This window comes from Dermacentor variabilis, chromosome 7, assembly GCF_050947875.1.
Source record: "Dermacentor variabilis isolate Ectoservices chromosome 7, ASM5094787v1, whole genome shotgun sequence".
Taxonomy (NCBI): Eukaryota; Metazoa; Arthropoda; class Arachnida; order Ixodida; family Ixodidae; genus Dermacentor; species Dermacentor variabilis.
The window spans coordinates 21,726,182-21,738,533 of record NC_134574.1 but is presented as its reverse complement, the minus strand read 5'-3'; the positions used below and the strand labels follow the sequence as shown (position 1 = coordinate 21,738,533).

Here is a 12,352-nt window from a genome sequence, read left to right as displayed (position 1 = left end):
CGCGTTAGGACAGCAGCGTCGCGCCGGCGCCCTGAAGCCGACGGCTCTGGCCAGCCAAAACTTTCCCGCTCGGAATTGTGCAGCCCGGCGCATCCGGGCCAGCGTCCGTGACCAAGCCAGCACCGACGGACTCGGCAACATAGGTCGCGGCCTTCTTACGGTCCAAGCTCTTTATGCCGACGCGGTCGGCTCCCAGCGATCCGCCGAGCACCACCAAATGGTTGGCACTCAGCCATTTTTGCTTGGGCTTTTATCTGTTTGCAGCAGTATTTGAACCACAGACTTCTTCTCACGGTATATTTCCCATTTACTGGCTACTTCATCCTGCAGGAAGTGCACCTTCTTTGCCTGGCTGTGCTTTCGAAATGCTGTCATGCATGTTTGAAGACGAATCGCTTCCTGCTTTGCTGCGCTAGTTTTGTCATAGCGGAGGCTTAATTGTGCTTCTTGGACGAGACGTCGTGCGAAGCGATGACAGACGACATGCCACCACTTGCGTCGAGCACGCCTCTTCGCACTGCGTCTCGCAGGGACATATGTAAGGCTTGCAACGTGGTCATGCAGACGTCCGCTTCCTGTTTCTCCAACAGCGAGCCAATGGACTCCGTCGACTACACCGTCTTGCAAGGAAAGCGACTGAAGAGAAAATACCACAAGACAACCAAAGACGTGAGTGAGCAGGGCCCCAACGGACCGCCTACTCCGACTTACAGGATTGCTTTTGTACCGTTCGACGTCTCTAAGAATTTGAATTCTGTGCACAGGCAGATTCTTAACACCTACCTTGGTAATGTGGCTCCGAAAGGAATTAACGGAGTGCGTTTCAACACCAAGAAAAACGTAGTTACAGTGGAAGTAACGACGCAGGCCGCACTAGAAAAATCGAAAACCGTGCGCATACTAGGACACATAGAAGTCCGGTCGTTCGTCGTGCACAGTGGTCGCACTAGGGCAGGTGTTATCTCCGATGCCGTGATTGACATCAGCGACGAAGAGCTACAAAGGCTTTTGTCTTCAACAGTGAAGGTCATCGATTTTCACCGCTTCGGTCGCTCGACGAGCGTCAAGCTTCTTTTCGAGGGAGACACGTTACCTGATCATGTCAAGGTGGGCTACGTGAGACACCCGGTGCATCCTTATGTGCCCCGACCATTGCAATGTCACAAGTGCCTAAAGCTAGGCCATGTCAGCGCTGTCTGCACATGCCAGACGACATATTTGCCTCCGCTGTGCCGGCAGCCATGACGTATCTTCATGCACAGTAAGACAAACGAAGTGCTCGAATTGCGACGGACCCCACGAGGCCAATTCCAAGGATTGTCCTAAACAGAAAAAGGAGAAAAAATACTGAAACAAATGAGCAAGACAAGTTGTCCCACAAGGAGGCGGCAGCGTCAGTGCAACACCAAAGGAGACGAACGCGTCGTCGGCGTGGACAAGCTGTAGGTCCAGACGAGAGCTTCCTGGCTCCAATTCCACAGGTCCAGCAGAAGGTGATTGAATCGGCATCGATAGATAAACCATTGCTTCAAGCGAGCCGCGCAAGCCCGAAACCGAATGTATGCATGGCCACGCTTACCGCCACGCTCACGGGCCTCAGACTGTCAGCGCGAGCAAGGACAGTGCACTCAGCTATCGCTATCGGGCTCCGTCATCAAAGCCATGCTGCGACAAATAATCGCCGCCCCGCAGCTGCTACCGTCCGGTTTAAATACGCCAGTGGTGCTAACAGCGGCAAAAATTATGAACGCTATAGACAGTCTCTTTGCTATGCTGTAGTAACTTATACCTCTGCCCGCGAAGATTACTTCGCTGTGCTGTGAAGTGTACACGTACGCATTACACAGAAACATTGTGCTGTGCAGCCCTCATCATATCCACCATACGACCACCTTCCTTCCTCTTCACATCCTATCTCTGTTATTCCCCAAACCCCTTCCCCAGCGTGGAGTAGCAGGCTAGAGGCATTTCACTCAGGCCGACCTCTCCACCTTTCTGCCATTAAATATTCTCTCTCTCTCTCTCTTCTGTCATGTTATTTCTCTTTCCGTCGTATTTCTGTCGTTATAACACTTAGAAGCTCACTATATTAACACTCTTTACTTGGCCATTTGCCAAGTTCTTCCTCAACTCTAGTGACGATATTTGTTATTTGTTCAGCGTTCAAATTCGTACTGGCCATTTTGCACTCCTTGCTCTCTTTCCCAACTACATATCCCATTTTCAAAATTATGCGTTTATGGTCACTCCCTATGCTGCTAAACCCTTCCTCATCAATGACGATTTCTCTCAACTTATCATTAATTCCTTCTGTCATCAGACAGTAATCAATGTTTGATTGCCGGTTTCCCACTTCCCACGTGACCTGCCCTTCATACTTAGGCTCCATATTCACGATAACAAGGTTGTGTTGCTCACAAAAATCTAGTATTGACTTCCCATTGTTGTAAGTATAGCCATCTATATCCTGTATGTGGGCATTCATGTCACCTAATAGGATAATTGCAGCATCATTCCCGAAACCCTTAATATCAGCACTTATGCATTCCCCTAACTCTATTTTTTTCTGTGCAATTATTTCCAGTCCATAAATATGTTATGCCCAGCCAAGTTTTTTTTTCCACTCATTGTACCGGATAACCAAAGATGCTCTTGACATTTTGAATTTACTCCTTTCCATTTGGCTCCTCGATGGATGAGCATTCCGACTCCCCCTTCCTTTGTTTCCAACTTAGTTCTGTTGCACTCTTCCCAAACATAATTCTCAATCACTAGCGGCTCTTCTGAGTCTCTAAGGTGGGTTTCTGTAACGACATACACCTCTATTTGTTCTCTATTTAACTGCTCCTCAATCCCTGTCCACTTTTCCTTTCTTCTGCCGCCCTGCATGTTGATGTAGCCTATTGCACTGCGAGCTCTTTTTCTTGTTTTCCTCCTTTTTTTCTGCTATTGATGGCGATGCTATTCTGAGGTTCCCCTAGGGGACCTTCTTCATTACTACCTACTCTGGCCTCCTGAGCACTCATGGGCCCCCTAAAAGAAGCAACAGCGCAACCAGCAAGTCGCCAGCCCACTTCTCGTCCAAGCAGGCTAGGATGCATGTTACGAGTGTCCCCTTTGGAAAGGGGCAGTGGATTGTGCCAGCAAGCTCTTGCTATTATACTGCCTAATGTCCTACTGAAGTGACCACTGCAAGAGTGGACACAGGACACTAAGAAGGTGACAAGGTCAAGCACAAACTTCCAACTGGTGTTCCAACACCCTGCTTCAGTTAATGTCCTACCTAGGTTAAAAAAAGAAAAAAATACTCACGATGAATTCCCATAGCCAAATTTTCCGACCCCCTATTGTGAACTTTGTTTTTGTACCTTGTATCTTTCTTCCCTGCGGGAAGAAAGATACCGACACACTGCTGCTCGTTCTTTTGAATGAAAAAGGCTTCTAGGGACACAGGTGCTGTTCTACTTGTGCTTTTGCTAAGTTTTCTGATACGCAGACTCTTCATGAGAATTGGAATGAGGCTTAAGATGGCTGCTGTCCAATTAGCTGTCTACAGCAAGCATTGGAATACAGTCACTGTCTGCACACGTTACGTGCCCACACATGTGTGGCAGTGCAATATACTCCACATTCTTCTAGGCCTTCTGCCAAGCACAAGTGGTTTATTCAACTACCGTATTTACACGATTGTAAGTCGACCCCTTTTTTAAAATTTAAAAGTCTGAAGTTGGGGGGTCGACTTACAATCGAAACCAAAACATGGCCCCGCCAAAAAAAAAAAAAAAAGCGATACCAACGAGAGCTACAACGTAGTTACAATTTTATGTTTGCTCTATGGCCCTACCCGTATCTTTTCGCTATCCCGCGTGTTTGTTCGCTTTTCGGAAGGGTTTTTCAACATTTTTGAGAGTCTTGCAGTGCATGCAACATTCATGGGGGGGGGTGTCGATAGTTGATGGAAGCGCAGCTGTTCCCATTTGCGGCGGCACCCTCAGAACGGCGGCGCTTGCGGGGAGTATCGGTAGTTCATAGAAGAGCAGACACCGCTCGCGGGTTCCTCTTTCTCTGTTTAAAGGCATTGGTATCGGTTTGACCAACTTTTTGACGCGCTCCACTTGACTGCCGGCTACGTGCTACTTCTATGCTTCCCCAGTCGTCATGAATGCTGCAGGCCCACTAATCTTTCGGCACTCGTTCACAGCAGCGTTCAAGAGGGCTGCCATCCTTTACGCCGAAGAAACAAATCACTGCGCAGCGGGCCGCAATTTCGATGTTTCTAAACGGGTGGTGCGAGAGTGGCGACTGCAGCGAAGCGAAATTTTCACCCTGTGGCGGCAAGTGAGAAATTTCCCACGTGCCGAAGTCTGGACGCTTTCCGGAGCTGTAGGCTAAGCTTGCGGCGTACGTCGCTGAAATGCGTGATCGGTCCCTGCCATTGAAGTGCGACGTGGTCATGAAACAAGCCCGGACCTTCGCCTTAATTTTAAGGTTCTGCTCCGCCGTGAGTACAACGAGTGGCTGGCGGCAGAAGACTGCGAAATTACGCCAACCGGACCTGTCAAAAGAGCCTCCCTGACGGCTGCGTGTGGTTGGGTGCATTTGGCGTGGGCTGCTGTTCTGCAAGATGTCCTGGGTGCGGTCGTTTGCCAAATTTGAAATTTCGCTGGACCACGACGCGCTGTGGGACCGCAGCAACGATGACGATGGCAGCACTAGTGAAGACGAGTAGTCCAGTAACCATGTCAGCTACTAATAAATTTTCGTTAGCGAATGCGCCCTCGGGTTTTCTTTTTTTTTTTTTTCGGTCAAGCGATATGGGGGGGTCGACTTACAATCGTGTAAATACGGTAATGTTTCTGAAGTAAATTGCATCAGAAAATTAGTTAGTTACAACGTACACATTAATAAATTGAAAATGAGACATCCACCCAAACGTAGCTAACTGCTACAACGCACTTAGCAACGTTTGGGTGGATGTCTCCCTTTTCCCTTTATTAATTACTTCTCTCTACCTTGCGGATTCCTGCAGAACTATTACGTCAAACTCTTGCCTTTGCTTCAGAGTTATTGATAAATTCGACTTCGCCTGCCATCTGCTAGCCGCCTGGTTAGCTCGGATGGTAGCGCGGCTGCCCCGGAGTGGTGGTGGCCCCGGATTCGAGTTCTGGACCAGGACGAATTTTTCTTCAACTGCGAAGCTTTTCTTTAGAGGAACCCGTATGGATTTCCTTTGTAGCACTTGGCTACATTTGGGTGGATGTCTCATTTTTCCTTTATTAATTACTTCTCTCCACCTTGCGGGTTTCTGCAGAACTATTGTCAATGTACACATTAGCTGCACACACGATACGTTCATACTGTAATTCGAACTAGCGAGAAAACATAGGTAATTCTATTATGAGGAAACTCAAAGAGAAAGACTCAATAGGAGGAGAAACATTGACGTACATATATGCCGAGAAAGGTCCATCTGGGATAACCTTGCTATCAAAATTTAACAAAGGGTCAGTACGATCTTTCTTTTCCCCTCGTTTTTCAAGACACATTTTTCACTACAACACATTTTAATTTACAGGATCTCAAAGCTTTCCTTGTAACCCTGGTAATGGCAGCCTAACCAAATACTGGTAGGACTCTTCGACATACTGGTGGACAGCTCTCCGTGGCAATGAATGAAAAGCTATGGGGGCAGAGCTTCCACATGTGTTACAATGCCACATATTCTGGAAGCATTTGACAGTGCTGTTGGTTTTTTGGGATATACTGAATCAGCGTAGTTTCCATGTGCGACGGTTTTACATATTCACAAATGCAGTAGAGAAAAGCCCTAAAATAAGTCCGATTAACACTCAGTGGCCTATTTTATCTTGTAGTGACACGACTATCACCTCCAAAGCAGGTGAAGAAGATGGGCTCACATGCAGGTAGCATGAGAATAGAACACGCTAGCATGCTCGACCTGAGTGGCTGCGGTGTCAGCCATTCCCAAGATCACACTGCATCACGGATGACTGGCCTAAATAAATCGTCGCCATGGCGACTATCTCTTCCCACCGCCTCCCGCAAATTGGTGAGCCGGACAACCAAGCCCAGTCATGCAAGTGTCAACCCACAAACTGGTGACACCAGACGACCGAGCCCAGCTATGCCAGCATCAATGCACCAACTCTACCAAGGTGAAAGTGATGTGGCCTCGTGCAGTCCAGCAGCAAATGTCCTGCGGTTGTAGGGTGTCCGGGAATTCTGCATCGACATGCCAGACATCTGGTTCATCCAGCTGGACAGCCGCTTCCTTCTCAACGACGTTCCAGTCTATGGCTGCGTTCTAGGCTCTGGCTGTCATCCCCTGGCACCGGCTTCTATGTGGGCTTGCGGGCAGCCGTCCTTGCTCACTACGTCACCTCGAGTGCTCACTCACAACAGCTCTCACCATTTGAACCGTTGCATCAGTCCATGTCTTATCAGCCCACATCGCCTGTGTCCACCCATACCGATGGTCAACACATGCCAGCCTCAGCATCAGACCTCTACTCGGTATGTGAGCCTCCTCTGCAGCTCAAAGGCAGCTGCGCTATGACTCTTTCCAAGGAATTCACTGGGCCAAACGTAAACGCTTTTGGCTATTCTACGGTCTACCGCTCTCTTTCCTTGCACATTCTTGCAAGCTGTCCGCTTTCTGTTCAGGGGCACCTCACTCATCAACGATACAGAGGCTCTCCCACTGGCTCCACTAGGTGCAAATTTCACTCTCGCAGGCACAGCGATGCCATAAGTACAACCTTCGCGATGCCTTCAGCGACCACCACAACCCTGATGCTATGAGCATTCGAGATTTCACCCCAAGCAGCAGCAGACGAGCCTTCCGATGTTCTGTGCTCACACCTTCCGCGGATGCATGGCCTACCGAAGTTTTACAGTAGCCCGCTCTGCCATCTGGTTTCTTCATCTTGAGAATCACTTCTCGAACTGTTCTTGAATGCCTCTCGAACTAGCAGAGTCCTATAAATACCTAGGTGTCACTGTATGCAATGATCTGTCCTGGCATAAACATATTTCTAACATCATATCATCTGCTAATAAAACACTAGGTTTTTTAAAACGTAATCTCCGCCAGGCACCTCAAAACGTAAAACTGCTTGCCTACAAGTCCCTTGTTCGGGCAAAACTTGAATATGCATCTGCCATCTGGAGCCCGCACCAAACATATCTTATCACCTCACTTGAATCTGTTCAGAACCGCGCTACTAGGTTCATTCACTCACAATATTCATATGATGTCAGTATTTCCGCACTTAAAACACAATTCGCTCTAACATTACTATCTAATCGCCGACGCATTGCTAGTCTTGAGCTCTATCACAAGTTCTTTTTCAGTACCCTTCATCATGCGCTATACATTGTTCCTGCGGCACGCATCTCTCACCGCACCAGTCATCTGCAGCAAGTCGCACGGCCGCATGCCCGAACCACTCATTTTTCCGCCTCATTCATTCCTTGAGCAGCTAAAGACTAGAACGGCCTTCCTGCTGACATTGTTAGCATCACTTGCCCGTCTTCATTCCTACAGCGTGTGATTGATCACTTTGAATATAACTTATGAAGTGTACCAAATGTGGAACTTATGTTAAACCCACCCCTTATGTAATACCCCCTCCGGGGGTTTTTAAGGACAATAAACTGAACTGAACTTCTTCATCAACAACGTAGTCAACAAAGTCAGCAATGTGAGTGACCAACACTTGCGCTATCTCCACGCAAGCCCCGAGCTGCTGCCAGATAGATGGTCTACTTTTGGAGCTCCGACTTCTGTAGCCGTCTACGAGAACCTGCAGCAGGTTGCGATTTCACACTATGGCATCACTGTGGCTATGCCTCACTCACAACCTAGGCTGCTGGTGCTGCCTGGTACGTGTCTCTCAGATTGTGTGAACCCGACATTACCAACGACAACACCATTTGCACACTTTACCTGGAATCCTTTACCATTGGGCTTTAAGCGCTTCACACTAGGACTGTGACTATCGCCTCCAAAGCAGTCGGTGTCGGGAGCGGCCGACACCGCAGCCACTCAGGTCGAGCATGCTAGCGTGTTCTATTCTCATGCTACCTGCATGTGAGCCCATCTTCTTCTTCATCTTCTTCACCTGCTTTGGAGGTGATAGTCGTGCCGCTACAATATAAAATAGGCCACTGAATCACAGAACATGGACTCTCGTGCAGGTAGCACAACAGAACACGCTAGCGCGCTCAACCTGAGCAGCCGCGGTATCGGCCGCTCCCAAGATCCCGCTGCACCATGGCTGGCTGGCCTAAATAAACCGTGGCTATGGCAGCTACCTCTTTGCGCCGCCTGCTACAATCTTATTACAATGTTGTAAATGGTATGTTTAAGTATAAGGTAAGGTTTGCAATTCCACACCCTCTGACTGACAAGTTTTGCAGAAATTTCAAAATTATTCATTTTATGATATCATAAAAACACTTCATCTGACTAGTTATCACTTTTGAGATCAGTCCAGAGCCACCGCTGGTGTGGCAAAGGGCACTTCTCCAAACTTGTTCCAGATGCGATACTCCGACGACTCAACTTCATGATCTGTAGCAAATGAGAAAGTACATTTTCTTTAGTCTTTGTTCTTCGGACGTTTACGAATGCCAAATTTTGGTGCTCAACAGACAAGCAAGTTTCTTAAGTACACATTGTCAAGCTGAGCCCATGAATGACGCCCAAATAGACCATTTATGGGACCGACTGTGCCAACAGAGTGATTTTGAACGTGTGACATCCTCCAAGGGGCTATGCAAGCACACGATAACAGAGCCATAAGGTGCAGTCATACCAGCAAGTCACAGAGGTTACGCTAGCCACTTAGTCACACATTAAAGTTATGAATGATAGGTAGCTCCTACTTTTGTTTCATTTGATGTTACTGCAGTATTCATTTCCTTTGACATATCTTATTATTGCCAGTTTTTTTGTACATTATTGCCATTTTCTTACTGTAATATGCTTTTTAGATGTATACTTAATTATTCTTGTAACATATGTGAATTGTATTTGAAGTACTGTCATTCATTCTATTTATTTAGATATACATTACAGGCCCCTAGAGGCATTGCATAAAGGGGGGGATGTACAGGAAATGTTGAGGCACTGTTGTACAAAAAGGTAGTAATAAATAGGAATACCAACTTAGTTTCTTATTATGCTGTCATATTCTTCATATTGAAGGAATGTATATCTAGTACACTTTTCTGGGTTCTTACTGCAAATGCTTGTAACTATAGTAGGAGTAGGAGAGACTGTTTATTCTGTATTTTATTGTTCTTTTTCCCAACTGGCACGTACAATGCCTCCTGGGACCAGTCAAGCTGCCAACGACAGCTTTTAGCCCTGGAGGACGTCTTTAGTGTACACTACAAAAAATTCAAAGTGAATTTAAATGGCTGAAAAGCAAACGTTTTGGGCAAATCTCTTGCTGCTACATTTTTTGGGTATGCTCCTAGAGTTGCAAAGCTGCTCAACCAATCAATGGCAAGTCGAAGCAGTACATCGAAATAAGAAGCCACTTGGTGAGCGTGCGGTGTCCCACAAAGTGAGGTCACGATGCCATTGGGCCACTGCCACTTTTTCTCCCACAGAAGCAATGCTGCCAGAACAGACACTGCCACAGAGAATTTCGACATTGTCGCAACAGCATCGGCATGGAACCACGTGACTAGAGCCTAACTACATATAATGAAAAGCAAAGCAGCAAGACGCAAACATGTCCGCATTGAACACAGCAACTGGAGTGTCAGACTGGACATAAATTTTCACTTACTTGAGATAAACGACAGGTACATGAGAGACATTTATATTTGTGTTGTGATGCTACATTGTAGATATGCATTCGACATGGCAGTTTGTGTGACTCCAGTCTATTGCAAGCATGAATGCACCTTGAGTGCAAACAACAGTGTGAACGAATGCTTTCTACACGAATTAAGGTCCCAGTGCCACCTAATACAAGGTATCAAGGAAGAATAAACAGTTTGCATGCATGTGACTTTGACAGGCCAAAGAATGAAGCATGTGCTGACTTAGTTTGCGAGCTCTGTTTGTAGCAGAAACAGGCAAGGGTCAGCAGCAGAGTGCGAAATCAAAACTCCGTTCATTCTGGTTCTCACTCTGCTTTATGTTTGTTTGCATAACCTGAAGATATTTACTGGAAAATAGCAATAATTTATTTTGCACAAGAACTTCACAGTACTCCTGAAGCACATGGATGAACTAACAAAAGAAAAGGCATGCACTTTCTTTCAGGTCACACGGAGTTACAAAAAATTACATTATGGAGACGTATCTCAGAAACATAATTTCTAACTTCAGTTAACATACAAGGGTGATGAAAAGCAAATGCCCAGCTGGGAATCACTTCTTCATTTCAGCAATATATACAGGACTATTTGGAAATCACCAATTTCAAACACTCACAAGTGTATTTCTAACATACTTGCCTCCCGACACAGCATGTTGAAAAGCATACTAATGATGTTGCCACTTTTAAAATAATTAGAAGGTCATGTGCATTTGCAGATGAGGTGGCATGGTTAAGCTACAAGTGCAGGCATGCAGGCAATGCATGGATAAAAAGCTCCCAAGTAGGTGGGGAACCTGAACCGAAAACTGTTATTTTTCTTTTTGATTCCATTTCTGAATGATAAAAATCTCAGTGTCCTGGTTTAGTTTCTGTTTGTGCAAAAAATAGCGTTTATTTTTTTTTATTTTTCAGTTCAGTTCTGGCTTAATGCCCTAGGTCACAATGTACATTAATGTGCGGTCATTCAACACAGGGAAGAGAGTGATGCATATGCAGGTGCAATAAAGAAAGCTCACCCCACAATAATTGCAGCACTCTTCATGCCAATGTGTGAATGCATGAGGTGTGCAGGCCGAGAGTGTGCTTGTGAAATGCCAAGTACTGCTGCACTTGCCACAACTGCGCATTGTTACTCATGGCCAGTTTTAGCCTAGCGAGAATAAGAGGCTTATGCAGCCAGACAGACCATTTTGTCCCATGTCATTCTTGTGCTACCACAGTGCCAGTGTTTAACACAGCACTTTGCTCTTTTCTCTGAGGAACTCGCCATGTGAAAAGTACTTACTTATATTTATTTATTTATTTAATACTGCTAGATTTGCATGTAAGACTGTAGCAGGATCAGTACACGAATACAACTATAACATATTATTGCAAACACAGTATGGACACTAAGGTTATGGTAATCCCAGCACAAAATATTTCTAGCTTCTCCTAGAGTCCCAGTTGCTACTTTAAGGTATACTTGGGCAGACCACTTTGTTCTAGCCTGTGCGTGGCAGAAAGCAGCACTAATATAGGACGGTACTCACCAACAAGCAGTTTGAACTTGACCAGAGGTGTAACCAAGATGGACTTGGCGTCAAGGCTGCATCCACTCAATGTCCGATTCGACATTCGGAACTCGACCTGCAATCCAAATAGTATGTTGCTGAAAAACTGGCAAGATAAAAGGAGCCCATAAAAGGAGCTCAGCCTTGAGCGAGCTTGTGATTTACCGTGACTATGCTTCTATAGTTTCTTTGATGTTCAGAGTGCACTTAAAGGGGTCCTGAACCACTTTTTATTGAAAGAAGAAATGCTTTTGAAGTTAAAATAGGCTATTTCAGAAATACAAAAGGTACTTTAATGCGTTCAGCAGAAGTGAAGTTATTGGCAATCAAACACTACCTTCTCTATGCTCTCGTTCCTTCTTCAATGCCTTGTACTGCAATGACTACGGCAGAGCAAAGTGTGCCCACAACGCTCCGCCTTCTATATGTCACTATAGCGTGCAGTTCAAATTTGATTTTGGATGTTAACATACACACCACTACTTCCAATTTTGGCACCTACGACACGCCAAACATAAGCTAAATGTGATTGTCCTCGGTGAGCTGCAGTGCGCTCAGCCAGTGGACTCATGGCTGCACACTGCGGCGGCCACGGTATCTATGCTAGAGTGCTGCACGGGCCATTGGAAGCGTTTTTCGACGGGCTCGGTATTGAAGCCACAGGCCTGGGCCAGATTTGGGCCCGCTCATTAAGGGGCCTAAGTAGTGCCTTCGAGCACAAGCGAACACTATGCACTGCATGGTGCAATGCATTCTGTGCCAAGCTGAGGTGACACAAGCAAAGAGCTGGCTCTTGTGTACCTGAGCAAAGAAAATAGAAAAACAGATTGAGCTATAGTTGGTTTTTTTTTTCTACAAGAACGAACATTGTTTCCACGTAACAAAATATAAATTATACAAACTATCGCTCTTCAAACCGTTTCCCTGTTAGCACTT

The 12,352-nt window shown here is 46.2% G+C and overlaps 1 protein-coding gene across 2 annotated transcripts in view; it reads right to left on the bottom strand.

Annotated features, from left to right (window-relative positions):
* Positions 1-8,404: 8,404 nt before the first annotated feature.
* Positions 8,405-12,352, bottom strand: part of LOC142587368 (AP-5 complex subunit mu-1-like) — a 243,682-nt gene continuing 239,734 nt past the window's right edge. Inside the window, exons 12-13 of one of the 2 annotated variants that reach the window (XM_075698316.1) lie at positions 11,396-11,492; positions 8,405-8,596 (exon numbers count right to left, since the gene is read on the bottom strand). In XM_075698316.1, coding sequence (XP_075554431.1) covers positions 8,511-8,596; positions 11,396-11,492 — 183 coding nt within the window. In that variant the 3' untranslated portion in view covers positions 8,405-8,510. The remainder of the gene's footprint in view (positions 8,597-11,395; positions 11,493-12,352) is intronic. The other variant, XM_075698315.1, reaches the window with a different exon arrangement.